The sequence below is a fragment of the Hemicordylus capensis genome, chromosome 4 (genome assembly GCF_027244095.1).
Source record: "Hemicordylus capensis ecotype Gifberg chromosome 4, rHemCap1.1.pri, whole genome shotgun sequence".
NCBI classification, from domain to species: domain Eukaryota; kingdom Metazoa; phylum Chordata; class Lepidosauria; order Squamata; family Cordylidae; genus Hemicordylus; species Hemicordylus capensis.
The window spans coordinates 44,754,231-44,771,103 of record NC_069660.1 but is presented as its reverse complement, the minus strand read 5'-3'; the positions used below and the strand labels follow the sequence as shown (position 1 = coordinate 44,771,103).

Genomic DNA, 16,873 nt, shown 5'->3' with positions numbered 1-16,873 from the left:
TGATAAGTCTCAGCCACCTTAATAAGTTACTAGCCAAACCCACACAGAGCATCTGTGTGGCGCTATGGGGCCGGCTGTTTTCCCCCTCTCTCTTCCTCCTGCTCTGGTCTCTCCTCTCTTCCCCTATCCTCCAGCCCACGCTCTCCAGCCCTCCTCTCCTCTAGTTCCTCCCCCCACACAGAGCCACGGCTGGCAGCCAAGAAGGGCCCCACCGCCCCCATTTTTACTCCCTCCTGCCCGCCCGTGGCCCGCCGCCGCCTTTCTCCCCACCCACCCACCTCTCTCCCCCCTGCCCGCGTCCCGCCGTCGCCTTTCTCCCCCCGCCCACCTTTCTCTCCCCTCTCTCCCCCCCACCCGTGGCCTGCCGCCGCCTTTCTAGCCCCCCGCCCACAGCCTGCCGCTGCCTTTCTTTCTCTCTCCTGCCCGCCGCCGTCATCTTTCTCTTCTCCCTCCTTCACCCACCGGTGGCTACTTTCTTCCCCCTCTCCTCTGTCCTCACTTTGGAATTCTCGCAGCCTGTCAGTTCCGCAGCCAAATCCTGGGCATCCCCTCTGGCGCCAGGCCAGGGCCAGTCCTTCCCACTGCCTCCCAGCCCAGGCCGGTCCAACTCCCAGCCAATCAGGTGCCTCCACTGGCCAAACAGCTCAGCCAATCAGGTGCCTCCCCCGCAGCACGCATTGCCTTGCCACATCTCCACGCTGGCTGGCTAGAAAATAGTCTGCATATGAGGGGAGCTGTATTTAGGTTCACTTTTAAAAGGACCGCGTGCACAACCATTTACACAAAAACATGTACATGGGCCATGTCTGAACAGGACTACATCCGCAAGTTAACTTTTGAGTGAGCTCTGTTCCCAACGTGCTGTACAGCTATTGTGCCATCTGAGAGTCCGCTTAATTATAACACCTGCCATTCTATGCTGGGGATTTTCAGCTACTTAAAAGATGTGTCTGACGGAGTCTGTCTCAGATTATGTCGCTAGATGGCGGAATGGCACTGCAGCTGGGCAACAATCAGCCATGGCTATCAATAAAGATGGATCCCTGTCCCCTGTCTAAAAAGAAAGGAGATAATGAAGAAAATGGGGAGGGGTGGAGGGGAGACCCTCAGAAGCTTGGGGGTGGGGGGCAGGTTCTTTAAACCCATCCACTCAATTATAGCGACTCCCCTGCTGCCCCCCACGCCACCCTTGAACCAGGGCATGGCTTGGCTGAACCGGCCCAAACCCCATTAGTAGAATTACAGACCGGTTCTTATTCGAACCTGTCCAGTATGCGGGCCAAGGTTTGTGCATATCCCTATTATTTACCACCCATATAAAATCTCTGGCAATTAAAGGTTTGCAATTAAAACCTTAAATCATATAAAACTAGTTAAAATAACTAGTTAAAATAACAATCAATAAAACTTTAAAACATTATAAATTAGAAGCCTGATAAAATGGGTGATACGGTTGGCTTGCTGGCGTTGCAATTAAAGCGTTGAAATTTTACTTGCTTTTTCATCAACGGAGAAAAAGCTGACACCACTTCCAAGCCAGGTTCGCCGCCCCGCCCCCGCTGTACTGAACTCTCCCCAAAAACCCGATTTTTGTCCCTCCCACCACAGTCTTTCCTTTCCGCAAAAAATGCTGAGAAAGCTGCTCCTCAAGTTTTCCATCTGATACTCCTGCTCCAGCTTTCTGCCTTCTCTGCGCTTACAGAGGACTCTCCAAAAATACTCCCTAAGCAGCTGCCGGCCTCTTTCTTTTGCGCAGAATGTTTCAGGCAGGAGGAAGTGTAGGAAACGACTCACGGTCCTTTAGCTCGAGAACCCGCCTCCCGCGAAGGGCGATTGGCTGCAATCTCGGTGAGCCGGCGCCTGGAGAGTAGTGCGCAGGCGCGCACGGTCACCGCGACTGGGGATTGTGGTGCCTGCCAGAGATACCTAAGGTGAAAGTCTTTTCTCCTGCACCATGGTGAGTCGAAGCGCGGGGTGTTCTTGCCTGTGCACTCTCAGAGAGCCCCCAGTTCCCGTGTTCTAAAAGGGAGGGGCGGAGTGACAGTCTGTACCGCTGGTTCGAGACCCGGGAGGAACCGAGAGGCAATGAGGCGCCTCCCTGGGTGGGGTCGGGTGACCAAGGGAAGCTCTCTGGGGCTGCTCCGGACCTTGGCAAAGGTGCTCTCCCTTGCGCTTCTCTACCTGGCCCTGCCTAAATTTCGGTGCCTCTCCCTGAGCCTGGTCATCGTATTTGTTACCAAAGGGTCTTCTGTTCGTGTGAATGTCCGTGGCTGGCCTCCTGGTCCCGCCGCTTCACGTTATTACCCAGTGCTCTTCTCCTCTTGGCCCCACCCCATCTTTCAGGTGGACACACATACACACCCCTCATACCGTCGGCAGCATCTAGCTTCTAGATATACAATTCTCTAAGACGTCCCCTTGGCTTCTCGTGAGAGTTTGCAGGCGAGCTGCTGGCAGGGGGAGAGGAAAGCGGTGGGTGGCCGCCAAAAAAAGCGAGCAGGTGGTGGGAAGGGGGGAAGAGGAAGCAGCAGGCAGTGGCAGTGGCTGTCTGGGCGGAGAGGGAAAATGGGCAGGCAGCCTGACCAGTAGGGATGTGCACCAGAGCCATTGCAGAGGCCTCCGAACCGGTCTGGATTGGGGCTGGTCCGGGCCAGCAGTCTGGACGGGGGGCATGTAGCCTTAAGGGCGGGGGGGGGTAGTACTTACTCCTCCCGCCGCTTTTCCCACTCCCGCTGCTTTCCCCCCTCCGGTGCACGACGTTATAGCAAAGATTTTGGGGCGGCAGCATTCCTCCCTGCCGCCCCTGCCCCCGTCGTTGCCCGTCAAAAGCGGAAGTTGAGAGTACACATGCGCCCGGCGTGGCGCACACACACCACACACGTTGCATGCGCACGGCGGTGGCGACAGGCGCATGCGTGCTCTCAACTTCCGCTTTTGACGGGCAATGGCGGGGGCAGGGGCAGCAGGGAGAAATGCTGCTGCCCCAAAATCTTTGCTATAAAGTCGTGCACGTAGGGGGGGAAAGCGGCGGGAGGGATAAGTATTACCCCTCCACCCTTAAAGCTACATGCCCCCCAGTGCCGGACTGCGCCTCCGTGGTTCCCCCCTCAAATACATAGTACAGATAGGAAGTTTCAGTTCAACACAATTTGTGAATAACTGTATCTGTGTACACACCTGTACCTGTGTGCCCTGTAAACTTGTTGTACAAGTGTTCAGCATAACGTATGAACAGAACATGTGTCTTGTTGATTTCCAAAATACATTATCATGACCAACTTTCTTTGGCTACAGCCCATAATTTGCAGCCAAAATGAAATATTGGTGGTCCTGTTCTTTTGTTATGAACATGTGTTGCAAACTGCAACAAGCTAAGTGGAGTAACCCTGGACTAGCCATTAACTTAAAATATCAGTTCTAGCTGCATAGAATATTCACCAGTGATCAGGCCTAACATTTGGTTAAGACCATAGTTAAGAGATTAAAAAACATTAAGTCTGTAACAGGTCACTGAGGAGATCTGGGGAGGCAGGGGAGCACCTTTCCTCTTGAAACATTCAAAGAAACGGTGTAGGAGTTAAGATTATATTCTTCCTATACAAAGCGGAGTCTTTACTCCAGTTTGTTCCTCACTTTCTCCTTGGTACTGGTTGTTAAGATATTTTGCAGCCCTAGAGTCCATTTACTAAAATGAAGCAACTGTGGCCAGCTTCACACATAACGTGGTACCTGAGATTGTCACGAACTGTCACAGTCCTGAGAATGCACATGAACCTTAGTCCCGGTTGCAGCAAGAATATGCCGAGTCTGGTTGGTTTGTACAATGTACCCAGTCTCGGCATATTCTATCCTGCTTATGGCACAGAACTCAACATCTTTAACTTAGATTTGGAGTGAGTGACAGATGTCAGGTTCTGTGCTGCAAATGGGGCAGGAAGGACAGGATACAAGTGTAACAAATATTCACATGTATATAGAAGCATCACACAGGATAAGAAAAATGCTCATTCTTAGAAGGGAATAGGAACTTGTAAAATCAGATATACAGGCAAATCATATTGCCCTCACATTGTATCCTGTATCCATACATTCTGATTGCACTTGGAGTCAACCATTTTAACCTTAATCATGAGAATGCTTTGCTCTCCCAACACCTATCTGCTCCTCCCCTTAGTGGGGATTTTTACCATTGGTTTTGGTTACTCCTTACTTGTTTGCTTCATCACAGAAGCCTCTCTATGTTGTGGCCTTCCTAGCACTAGAGTTGTTGGCCCTCTGAGCAATAGAGATGAAGTATTTATTTATTTTTATTTATGTAACATATTTTTATACCTGCCCAAACTGCGTCTCTGGGTGGTTTACAACAAAACAAAATAAATGACAACAGAAAAGTTAAAACATTACAACAATTTAAAATTCTAAAATAATATTTTAAGACAATGTTAAAACTATTAAAATAGAATTTAATTAAAAGCCTGGGTGAACAGATGTGTCTTTAAAGTCTCTTTAAAAGTTGTCAGAGATGGGGAGGCTCTTATTTCAGCAGGGAGCACATTCCAAAGCTTCAGGACAGCAGCGGAGAAGGCCCATCCCCAAGTAGCCATCAAACAAGCCGGTGGCAACTGCAGACAAACCTTTCCTGATTATCTCAATGAGTGGTGGGGTTCATGAGGGAGAAGATGTTCTCTTAAATATCCAGGGCCCAAGCCATTTCGGACTTTATAGGTTATAACCAGCACCTTGTATTTTGCCCAGAAACCTATCGGTAGCCAGTGCAGCTCTTTCAATACAGGAATATGGTCTCTGAGATGACCCAGAGATCAATCTAGCTGCCATATTCTGGACCAACTGTAGTTTCTGGACTACATACAAAGGTAGCCCCACATAGAGTGCATTGCATTAATCCAGTCTGGAGGTCACCAGTACCACTGTTCTGCGGTCTATCTCAAGAAACGGACACAGCTGGCATATCAGCCAAAGCTGATAGAAGGCACTTCTTTGCATTGCTCAACCTGGGACACCTGGGAGAGGCTTGGAACCAGAAGCACCCCCAGACTACGTAGCTGTTCCTTCCAGGGAAGTGTGACCTCATTCAGAACAGGCAGATCAAAATCATCTCCCAAGTTTTGACTCTACACAATGAGTACCTCTGTCTTATCTGGATTCAGTCTCAGTTTCTTATCCCTCATCCAGCCTATCCAGGAGAGCTGGTCTTGTGGTAGCAAGCCTGACTTGTCCCCTTAGCTAAGCAGGGTCCATCCTGGTTGCATATGAAAGGGAGACTAGAAGAGTAAGCACTAAGATATTCCCCTTAGTGGATGGAACCACTCTGGGAACAGCAGAAGGTTCCAAGTTTCCCTCCATGGCTTCTCCGAGATAGGGTTGAGAGAGACTCCTGCCTGCAGCCTTGGAGAAGCTACTGCCAGTATGTGAAGACAATACTGAGCTAGATAGACCAATGGTCTGACTCAGTATATGGCATTTTCCTGTGTGTATCACCGCCTCCAGGCAGTCATTTAGGGAGGTTATCCCTCTCCCGATGATGTTGACATGGAGAAATAGATTTGGGTATCATCAGCATACTGATAGCACCCTGCACCAAATCTCCTGATGATCTCTCCCAGCAGTTTCATGTAGATGTTAAACAACATTGGAGACCATATGGAGCCCTGAGGGATACCATAAGAAGTTCAGATTTTGAAGAACAACAGTCTCCAAAGGACACCATCTAGAGCCTGCCCTAGAGGTAGGAGTGGAACCACCGCAAAGCAGTGCCTCCCACTCCCAACCCCCTCAGATGCTCCAGAAAGATACTTCAGTTGATAGGATTGAAAGCTGCCAAGAGGTCCAAAAGGACCAACAGAGTTGCACTTTCTCTGTCAATTCCCTATTGAAGATCATCCATCAGACCAACTAAGGCAGTCTCCACCCCATAACCCACCCAAAAGCAAGTCTGAAATGAGTCCTGGTCATCAGTTTCCTCCAACAAACTGTCTAGAGCTGGGAGGCCACCAACCTCTCAATTACTTTGCCCAGCCACGGAAGGTTGGAGACAGGCCTGTAGTTGCTCAGCTCTGAGGATCCAAGGCAGGCTTCTTGAGAAGTGGTCTAATAATTGCCTCCTTAAGGCAAGGAGGCAGCCTTCCCTCTCTCAGAGAAGCATTTATAATCTCTACCAGGCCTTCTATAATAACCTGTCAACCCCTGCTAACTTGGCAGGGGGAGAGTAACTGGCCCTATCCATCCCCAGCACAGTATCTCCAGTGACTGTTGCTGGTGTCTATCTTATGTTTCTTTTAGATTGTGAGCCCTTCTGGGGACAGGGATCCATCTTATTTATTTATTATTTCTCTGTGTAAACCGCCCTGAGCCATTTTTGGAAAGGCTTTATAGAAATTGAATAAATAAATAATAATTAATAATTAATACCCTCCCTGCCAGATAGTATAAGATGTGTTGGGCAAGGGTCAAGAGAACAGGTGGTAGGCTGCACTGTTCCAATCAGCTTGTCCATATCCTCAGCACTCACAAACTGGAACTGATCCAACTTAACCACACAAAAGGAGTTGCTGGACACCTCCACATCAGACACTGAAGAAATTGTGGAGACTCAGTCTAAGTCGGCCCAATTACGGAAGGTTTTCCCCACAAAAAATTCATTAAACACATCACGGCAGGTAATCGATGGTTCCAGATTCTGATTCAAGGGAGGAGGTGCACATACTAGCCCTCTGACAACCCTGAACAACTTCGCCGGACATGAACTTGCAGATGCAATACGGGCAGAAAAGAATAGCTTCTTTGCTGCACATATTGCTAGACTTCCTAATTATGGTGTCCTCATTCAGACAAGAGTATTTGTGAGAAGAAACCACTGGTGGGTAGCTTTGCATCCCTTAGTTCAGTTTAGTCAGGATCTTTAGACTTCCTCTGTGTCTGTCTGCTATACCGCATTTTGGGCGGTATAAAAATGTGTTAAATAAATAAATAAATAAAATTAAATATTGCCACTGAACCTTGATGCCCTTTTCTACACATGTCTCTTTTTAAGTATTATATTCATAGCAGCTTAATATGGTGTATCAACTTTACCCATTTCTGAAGTAGACAAACTTAGCTGCAGATACTCATGCCTTAGTTACATAACAATACTTTGCATTCTTAGAGAGCCAGCATGGTGTGGTCCACACTGGCTCTCTAAAAAAGGATTAGGACTGGGGACACCAGAGTTCATTCTGCCATGAAACTCGCTGGGTGATTCTGGGCCAGTAACTAATCTCTCAGCCTAACCTACCTTACCAAGGGTGTTTATGAGGATAAACATAACTACATATACTGCTCTGGTCTCCTTGGAAGAAGTGGGATATAAATGTAAACAAACATTTGTATAGTATTTTTGAGTGTTTTGAGCATTTCACATTAATTATATTATAATATTATAATTGGCCCTTGGGGTCAACCCCCCCGCCTTCAAACTTTCCTTGCCCGGTTCCGTGCACATCCCTACTTCTCCCATCTCTTCGAGTGACATCTCTCTTAGCTGCTGTTCTTGAAGCTCTCTTGCTTCTCTGCTGGGTTGTTCTGATCCTCTGCCTTCTGTGCTGACTTTTTTCTGGATGCATCAACTACCTGGCCAAAAGTCATTCCCTTTTTATACACCTATGGCCCCAAACCTTTCTCATAACGTCTTTTATGGATTGGACTTTTAACTCAGACTTCTGATTGGACCTTTTTACGACACCATTTTGACCAGTGATTTTTTTTCTTTTCTTTCTTTATTTACATATTTTTATACCACCCAAAACTTGTGTCTCTGGCACTGCCATGCAATCACCTATTTGGGATTTCAGTCCTTCATTTGCTTCTCTTGAGGGAATGTATGTATGTATTGTATGATTTTTTAACTTTTGTAAACCACCTTGAGATTGTTTTTAATGAAAGGCGGTATATAAATTTAACAATAACTAAATAAATTATTGTGATCCTTAGAACAACCCTTTCATGTAAGTAAATATTATCTCATTGTGGCAGGGGCACTGAAGCTGAGTGGAAGTGGCTTGCCTAAGGCCACCTAGTGAGTTCATGGCAGAAGTGAGACTGTCAGTCTCAGCCATTCAGGGTTGGATATCAGATTTGGACTACTGTAATATGCAGCTCTGGTTTTGTTTGTTTTTTAAACTTCAGTTAGTGTGAAATGCAGGTGCCAACATTTTAACCTGATCTGGGGTTTTGGAGCTTGTGATTCCATTGTTGTACAAGCTTTCTCGTTCATTTTCAGACTCTAGTCAAAATAAGTAGTTATTGCCGTGAAAACTCTTGATTTCAGACCAGGATACTTAAAAGAATATCTCCTTCCACATGAGTCTGCCTCAGATAGTTGGGAGAGGCCTTAATTCATGTTCTGTCAAAATCAGAGGTACAGTTGATGGGAACATAGGAGAAGATCCATAGGAGGATCCTGTTGCCCCCCTGGGAGATTCTCTGGCCCCCTCCTTAATGGTGTTTAAACTCTACAGATTGTTATCCCGTTGGTTTTTAAAATCCTTTTTTTCATCTCTTCCACTGTCTGTGTTTTGTGGTTTAAATATTATATGGTTGTTCTGACATTATAGTGACATTAGCTGCCTTGGATATCTGAAGCAAGAAAGAAAGGCAGGATATAAATATATATATAACACTAAATACTTGCACTGCACTTCACAAACTGCCATCTGCAAGTGTTTTCTTGCATAGAAATCACATCCATGAAGGAAATTGTCTGTAAAGCAGTCTGCATTGTAACATGAGAAGACTTGTCCATGGATGAGCCAGGATTTCACCCACATTTTGGTAAAAGCCTATGAAAGCTCTCTGCTGCACCACACTGCCTTGTATGAGCTTGTGTGTGATAAGAAAAGCCACTCGGAAGGATGAGGAAAACAAGTTCCTGGCTTCCAAGAGCTTATTTTCAAATCATGGGAGGAAAATTGTGGCCTTAAGAAAAGCTTAAGCAGACTTTGATGATAAGGTGGTGCTAGAGATAGCTGTGCTTTTGTGCTTGGAATATGAGGAGTATCTATATGAATCCTCTTAGCCCCCTTCTCTTTCCAGATGTCTTATTATAGAGCATTAGCTGGGAACAAATTGCATCTTTTGAGACATGTTGGCATGTTTTCTTTTTTTCTTCCAGGCTGAAGTGGAAGAAACCCTGAAGCGAATCCAGAGTCAAAAGGGAGTCCAAGGAATCATTATTGTTAATTCAGAAGGTATTCTGTCATTGTGGCTTTTTTTGTTTTTTAAAAGCATTACTTTTTTTCACCTGTGAGGAAGTATGACAACATTGTCTAATAGTCAGAGGAATAGATTCTGGGTTGAGAAATATGATCTATGACACTAAGAGTGCAATCCTACGCACACTTACATAAATTGTTGAAATTAGGGGCCCCCTGAGTAAACATGCTTAGAATTGTGCAGCACCTCTGAATGTTTGTTGAAAATTTTTATCATCTTCTCTTCAAATTGGGATAATGTTGCCCACTGCAGTGTTGCTGAAGTGTACGGCATACAGCCTGTATGCATGTCATTTTCCAAAACATTTTTGTGGGCCCACAGCATTCTATCAGATCAATCTCAGGAATAAACTACATAGTATGTAAGAGGTCAGTAAATTCCCCCATTTCAAAGTTGCTGCTAGCCCTATAGGTTCCTTCCTGTATTATCCCCCTGCAACAGCTAACAACAAGGCTAAACGGGCTGAGGGGCGGGGAGGAATTTAAATGGGGAAAAGGTGACAGGGGAGGGATCAAACATCCATTTCCCTGCACCACTGCTCTAATCAAATTAGAGCGTGTGTGTGTGCATGCGTGCACGCGCGCGCACACACACACACAAACATTCTGTATTAAAGCAAAAGCAAAAATATCATGAGATTAAATAATGAACTTTGGTCTTTATATTAAAAAAAGAAAATAATGTATAGTGTTGAACAAATAAGTTGAAAACAAAAGGTCATCATATGTGCCCGCTGGGTACTGAACCTTTCCTAATAATAAAAGCCTCAAATATATGAAATTTCTAAATATAATGGTTTTTAAGCTTATCTGTGAAATTTAAGAAGCTGCTCTTGTGACTTGTAACATATTCAAGACTTCTAGTGTACAAATACCGAATAGACCTTTAACGTTGTTTAACTACGTAACTATCATTTGGGGTCAATCACTACTATTTCCCTTTTGCAGATGGAACATTGTGGCTAAGAGATGGTAATTTGTCTATGAGTGAGTGGGAAATTGATCTTGGGGCTCTGAAGTGCAAGTTGAGTGGACTGGCTGACCTCTAGATGAAAACTGTGTGCACACCTCAGGGGAGAGGCAATTTTTGCTGATCTCCCTTTCCCTCTGAAAGTCGTTGTGCCTCCTGAAAATATGTCCCTGTGGGTTGCACAACATATTTTTAGGAGGCATAGTGGACTTCAGAGGGAAAAGGAGGGGGCGGAAACTGCCCCCTCCTCTGTAGCACGTGTGCATCACCAGTCTGGATATCAGCCACTAGCCACTGCATCACAAGTGCAGCATTTTTTGCCAGTTGTAGAATGGTATTTCTCATGTCTATGAAGTTGGCATGCACAGCATTTTATATGTGGATTATTATGTATGTGTTTGCTCTGGCTGCTACAGTTTTCTGTCTCATATGTTTATAAACTGGGCGTCAGCCCTGGACAAATTGCTTGATTCTTCAATAATATTGCAGCATCATTTGGAGAATCCTAGACACACTTTAGAGGTGGTTCCAAAATCGTTACTATTATGCACCTTTTAACTATAGGAAACCTCCACTCCTAAATCCATCAGAAACTTTGCAGGGAGGGTGTGAGGCCGTGGAGAAGCATGATGCTGAATGGCATTGCTCAGTCCAGGCATTACATCATTTTCATGCATTCTTTATACAGTTTACCCCCAAATGATCCATGCACTTTAAAAAAAAATCCATAACCTCAAGTATCAGAAATGATTTCAGTATAGGAACATTTCCTGGGAAATCAGTGGCCAAATGCCATCTTTTGTGTTCCAGGCTGCCTTAGGAAATCACCAATAACCTAATGACTATTGTTTTGTTTTTCACACTTTGATTTGTCTGCAGTTTGTGTTCTTTCTCTCTCTCCCTCTCCTCCCCCCCCTTGCAAGTTGGTGAGTTGGAAACTGGCTTGCACATTGAATTGTAGAAAAGCAGGCTATACATTTTAGAAATAGATTATCGAGATACTGTTCTCTGAAGTCCTGCTGCAGTTGAGACCCAAACTTCTGTATAGTAATTCAGAACTCACTATTCCTTTCCAGTTATCTGGCCCAGCATAGGTGTTTATGCTGCTCCTGAAATACTGTCAGCTGAAGTAGCTCATGTCAACCCTCTGAGCAAATTATCTGATGCTTAAGCAATGTACTGTACTGTGATGATGGAGGAGAGAAGCAGAGTGTCAGTTGCATTTGTATATAGTGTTTTTTCTGCATTGTAAAAGACCAGGAGATGGAGAGTAACTGTGTGTTTTGTCAGGGATTCTCAACCTTGGGTTGAGAATTCCAGGCAATGTTGCTGAACTACAAATCCCACCCTCACCAACCATAATAGCCAAATCTGGGGACCCAAGGTTTGGAACTCTTGTTTTATGCAACCGAGTTTTGCCTTATAGCTTGATACTCTGCATGTTCATATCTGTTTTCATACAACGAAGCTGTTGAGTGTAAACCATGGTTATGTGAATCAGCACCTATAAAACCTTGAGTGTAAAGGAATTTATTTTATTTATTATTTATTTGTTACATTTATAAACTGCCCCATCCAAAGGCTCTGTACAACATTTGTACAACACATTTGAGAAGACCCAAAGTTTGAATTAGTCCATAAACTTCTCTTATGACACAGTCATAACTTGACACAGTCTTAGTCTAACTTGTTCACAGACTCTTTTGTACACTGCAGGTATTCCCATCAAAAGCACCATGGATAACTCCTCCACAATGCAGTACGCTGGCTTAATGCACAACTTGATTATGAAGGCAAGGGGCACTGTGCGAGATATTGATCCTCAGAATGATCTCACATTCTTACGGATTCGCTCCAAGAAAAATGAAATCATGGTTGCACCAGGTAGGAGGTCAAAAAATATCAGTTCTTCTTTGAAAATTAAAATCTCTGAGAGGAATTTGGTTATCACTAAATGTAATATTTGAGATAGAAATACATTATGTTTTGTGTCATTTCCTTTCTGCCTTTTAAAAAAGATACTTAAATAATAATTATTAGAAGGGCAGAGTGGCACATATTGGAGACAGGTTCTAGATGGTCTCCTATCCAAATATAAGCCAGGCCCAGGTGGCTTACCTTCAGAGAAGCAGTTGCATAAAGTATATTCTCCTCATTTTCTGGGACTTATTCTGTAGTATGCTAATATCTGGAGTTTCAGAAATGAGACCTACAACACTGGGCCCAAATCCAGCAAAAAAACCTTCTGGCTCTTTTAATTCATTATTTGATCTAATTGAAGCTCTTTCAGAGTTAGCTCTATGTAATGCTTGAGGATGGGGCTGTATCTCAGTGGTAGAATACATGCCTGTTAGGCAGGAGGTTCCAAGTTCAGTCCCTGACATCTCCAAGTAGACTTGAGATAGACCCCAATCTGAAACCCTAGAGAGCTGCTCCAAGTTAATGCAGAGAATACTGAGCTAGATGGCCCAATGGTCTGACTCAATATAAGGGAACTTTTCATGTGAATTTGTTTCAGTGTGTTTAATCAGCTTCTATTATTTGAGTTCTGAACTGTGTTTTTTTCCCCTCCAGGAGCATTTCAGTAATAATATTGGAAGTCAACATTAAGCAGTCTGTAAACTGCCTTGATTCAGAAACAGCTGTGATTTCTCATCTTGGTTTTTTGAGACTTGTTGGTTCTTAAGACAGAACTAGATGATCCCATTCCATTAAGTCTAAGTCTGTGTACTAGATCTTAAGTATTGGACTAGATCCTAAGTATTTCTTATTAATGAATTCATACTGTCGCCACTGTCAGAACAAGTCTAGACAGTATGAGAGCTAAAATGCTTGTGGGTCAAAAACTATGTTTAAGCTGAGGTGTCAAATATATGTAGAGAGAATCTGGATATTTCATTAAATCACAAGAAATTGTGTCATCAAAAAAATGGCATAACGTGAGTGAGGTTTGTTCAGGTATACCACTGTGTGGTGTTGAAAGGATGTGGTATTTAACCAAAGATTATTAGTGGCTGCAAGACTCATATCACTGAACTTCCTTCTCATTGATAAGACGTGTATTTTTAACACATTTACCACCTTTCCCTATGCATGTTTACTCAAGACTGCATAGAACTGCACCCTTGGCCATATTATTATCATTATTATTATTATTTATTACATTTATATCCTGCTCTTCCTCCAAGGAGCCCAGAGTGGTGTACTACATACTTGAGTTTCTCTTTCACAACAACCCTGTGAAGTAGGTTAGGCTGAGAGAGAAGTGACTGGCCCAGAGTCACCCAGCTAGTTTCATGGCTGAATGGGGATTTGAACTCGGGTCTCCCCGGTCCTAGTCCAGCACTCTAACCACTACACCACGCTGGCTCTCTTAATGGTCCTGAATGTTTACTACAGCTTTACCATATGGTTTGTTCAAAATAGCCTAGTATAATGTATGCAGCAAAATACATGCTGGCTAGTCCCTGCTTACTGAGCAAAGTGGCAAAACCACTTTATTGAGCAGGGGGAGAGCAACTGGCCCTTTTCAGCCCCAGCACAGCATCCCTCTGGTGGCTGTTGCTGGTGTCTATCTCATGTTTCTTTTTGGATTGTGAACCCTTTGGAGACAGGGAACCATCTGAATTATATATCTTCTTTATATATAAAAGCTTTGGTACGTATGTAGCAAATCCCGTGGTATGTGGCACAACCCACGAGGGTTGAGAGAAAGAGAGTTGTTTAGAGGAGAGAGAAGGCATGGAGAAGGGCTGAGTGGCAGATAGAGGGGCAGCTGCCGCCAAGGAGGAGGCGGTGGCAAAGAAAGAAAGAAAAAGACATTGAGCAGCAGCATCCATTGCCCCACCGAGTCTTCTTGTGAGGAGGGCAGCTGAGCTGGGGCAGAAGAGCGCACCGAGGACCATCCGTGCAGGCCAGAAGGGAAGCCTCAGCTCAGCCATTCTCCCCGCGAGGAGACTTGGTGGGCCGATGGAGGCTGGACAGAGGTCTGCTTTCCCTCACCAATCGGCTATCCACCTCACGAGGAGACTGAGCAGGCCAAGGTGACAGAGGCTGGTGGTAGGAGCTGACATAGGCCGCCGATGCCGCTCTGGCTAGGGTGGGGAGAACCAGCTGAGTGAGTGGCGGGGGGGTGGGGGGAGACCGGCTGAGTCAGTGGGGGGGGGGGACTGGTTGAGCGGAGGGAGGCAGGCTGAATGAAGGGGGAGTGGGAGCGGTTTTGGCGGCCCTTCTGCCATCCCGTATGGCAAGGGGCAGCTTAAGGTGGAGTGGGGGGAAGGCAGAGCAGGGAGCGGAATTGTCCAGGGAGGGTTGAGAGATGGAGGGCGCAGATGTTCTGCGCAGGGCCAGCTAGTTTATTTTTATTTGTCTATGTAAAACCACTAGGGGAACTTTTGTCGAAAAGCGGTATATAAATATTCGTCGTAATAGTTAGAAAGGACTCACTTTAGAGGGGAGTCCCTCTTTTCAGTTCAGAGAGTTCCTTAAGACTGTGCCTGTCCTGGCCCTAAATTGCAAATAGCATGGGCATGATTGAAAATGGGTATGCTCATCAGTCACCACTTCCTTATCATCCCATTCCATTAGTGGCCTGATCCAATGCAAAGTTAGGTACATCCTAAACCTACTGAACACCAAACTTTGCATATGATTGGGTTTAACATCTTACTTGCCTAGAGCATGTTTTGGCCCTTAAGGATGAAATTTGCTTATCAGCCTGAGGGTTGTGGCACTGCATGGGAGGAAGGAAGCTATGATGGGTGGCTTGAGCAATTCCCAAGAGGTATTTCATGGGTTTTACATGTGAATATAAACAAATTGACATTTCTGTCACTAATCATTGCAATATGGTTTTGCATTGAGTCAGACCATTGATCCATTATGCCTATACTGCCTAAACTCTCCAAGGATTTGAGGAAGAGTCTTTCCTAGCATCTGCTATGCAGTATTCAAGATCCTTTTTAACTAGAGATGCCAGGAAACTTGGGACCTTCTGTGTACAAGCATATGCTATACCACTAAGATATGACCTACAATATTTGTATGTGGTTAAACATTAAGAACTGAAGATTTGAAAATAACTCTTGAATTTTCTTGCAGATAAGGACTATTTCCTGATTGTCGTCCAGAATCCAACGAAATGAAAGTTTCCCAGACTGACCTACAACTCCTTATACCCAAATGTGTATTTTATTTAATATCCGAAACGGCCACTAATGATTAATTGCTTGTACCACTTTAATAATGTCTGAGAAAAAAATCCCTATGTCTATTTTAAACATATATTTGAGGAGTCTCTTAATATGATTATAAATTCCATTCAGTGCAGAAGTCTGATAAAGAAATCAGGGTGACAAGTGTCAAAAATTGATAAGATTCTTTAGCATTAAGAACTGAAGGTCCTTACATTGGTGTTGTCTGAAATGTTTTCTAATAACTCTTTCCCTTTTGTGTCTTTTTAATTTTGTCACTTATTTAAATTTAGAAGAAACTTTTTCGTCTGAAATGAATTAAAAACTATCAAAGATTACTCTGGAACATGTTGCTTCATTCATTTAAAAAATTTCAGCAGTCTTTGAATACCTGAGTTTTTGTTTATTCCTCGAAGAACCCAATAATTCAAAATGCAAGTATAGTTTTTTTTTCCCCAATAGAAGATCATTATCTTGCTTTACTGTTTTCTATTTACATCTATTATATTAATTCTCGTAGACGTGCCTCTGTGGGGATGCGTCCCACAACCCAGCAGATTGGCTGGGCGGTGGAGGCGCCGGCTTGGCTGGTTGGCCGTGTAGAGAAGTGGCCGTTTCGGGAGGAAAAGAAAGGAAGGAAAGTGGGCAAGTGGAGAGCAGAACTGAACGGACTGGGGCAGAAGGGAGGGGAGAGAAAGCGGGGGAGCCTGGCTGGGCAGAGACAAACAGTTGGCCGCTTCGGAAGATGCTCTCTAGAGGGAGGGCTGCAGGAAGGAGCTGGCTGAACGCTTGGCGGCCCGACACCAGGGACTGGAGGAAGGAGGATGCGGCAACGGCCAGCAGGGAAAACACAAGCAGGCTAAAAAGCGGAGGCGGGGGGGGGAGCACGAATGAGAGAGAGAAAAAGAGAGAGAAAGAGGTGGAAACAGAGGAGGGAGCAAGCTGGGACAGAACGATTGGGGGGGAGGGGACTGAGGCAGAAGGCTTGTGGGGAGGGGAGTAGGAGAATTGGCCGGCCCACGCTGGTGGGCCTGGCCTGGCGACCGGTGGTGGCCGCACACTCTAGCGATTGAGAAAGGCAGGTGGCAGGGGAGACAGCGCGAGCGAGAGAGGCGCGCGGGGGGAGAGACAGCGCGAGCGAGAGAGGCGCGCGGGGGGAGAGACAGCGCGAGCGAGAGAGGCGCGCGGGGGGGAGACAGCGCGAGCGAGAGAGGCGCGCGGGGGGAGACAGCGCGAGCGAGAGAGGCGCGCGGGGGGAGACAGCGCGAGCGAGAGAGGCGCGCGGGGGGAGAGACAGCGCGAGCGAGAGAGGCGCGCGGGGGAGAGACAGCACGAGCGAGAGAGGCGCGCGGGGGAGAGACAGCGCGAGCGAGAGAGGCGCGCGGGGGAGAGCGCTGTGGGAGGACCAGCCAAACAAATTCTCCCAAATAACCCCAAAAAGG

General features: G+C 45.6%; 1 protein-coding gene across 1 annotated transcript; it reads left to right on the top strand.

The window, feature by feature from the left end:
* Positions 1-1,809: 1,809 nt before the first annotated feature.
* Positions 1,810-15,769, top strand: DYNLRB1 (dynein light chain roadblock-type 1). Its single transcript, XM_053247516.1, has 4 exons — positions 1,810-1,957; positions 9,170-9,245; positions 11,956-12,123; positions 15,340-15,769. The coding sequence occupies exons 1-4, from the start codon at positions 1,955-1,957 to the stop codon at positions 15,381-15,383; spliced, it is 291 nt and encodes a 96-aa protein (XP_053103491.1). The 5' UTR covers positions 1,810-1,954; the 3' UTR covers positions 15,384-15,769.
* Positions 15,770-16,873: the final 1,104 nt, after the last annotated feature.

What these genes read in the sequence shown, in the direction of transcription:
- DYNLRB1 (XM_053247516.1), top strand. An exon ending in CATTATTGTTAATTCAGAAG is followed by an intron (nt 9,246 to 11,955) that starts GTATTCTGTCAT and finishes TGTACACTGCAG; the next exon opens with GTATTCCCATCAAAAGCACC. An exon ending in TGAAATCATGGTTGCACCAG is followed by an intron (nt 12,124 to 15,339) that starts GTAGGAGGTCAA and finishes ATTTTCTTGCAG; the next exon opens with ATAAGGACTATTTCCTGATT.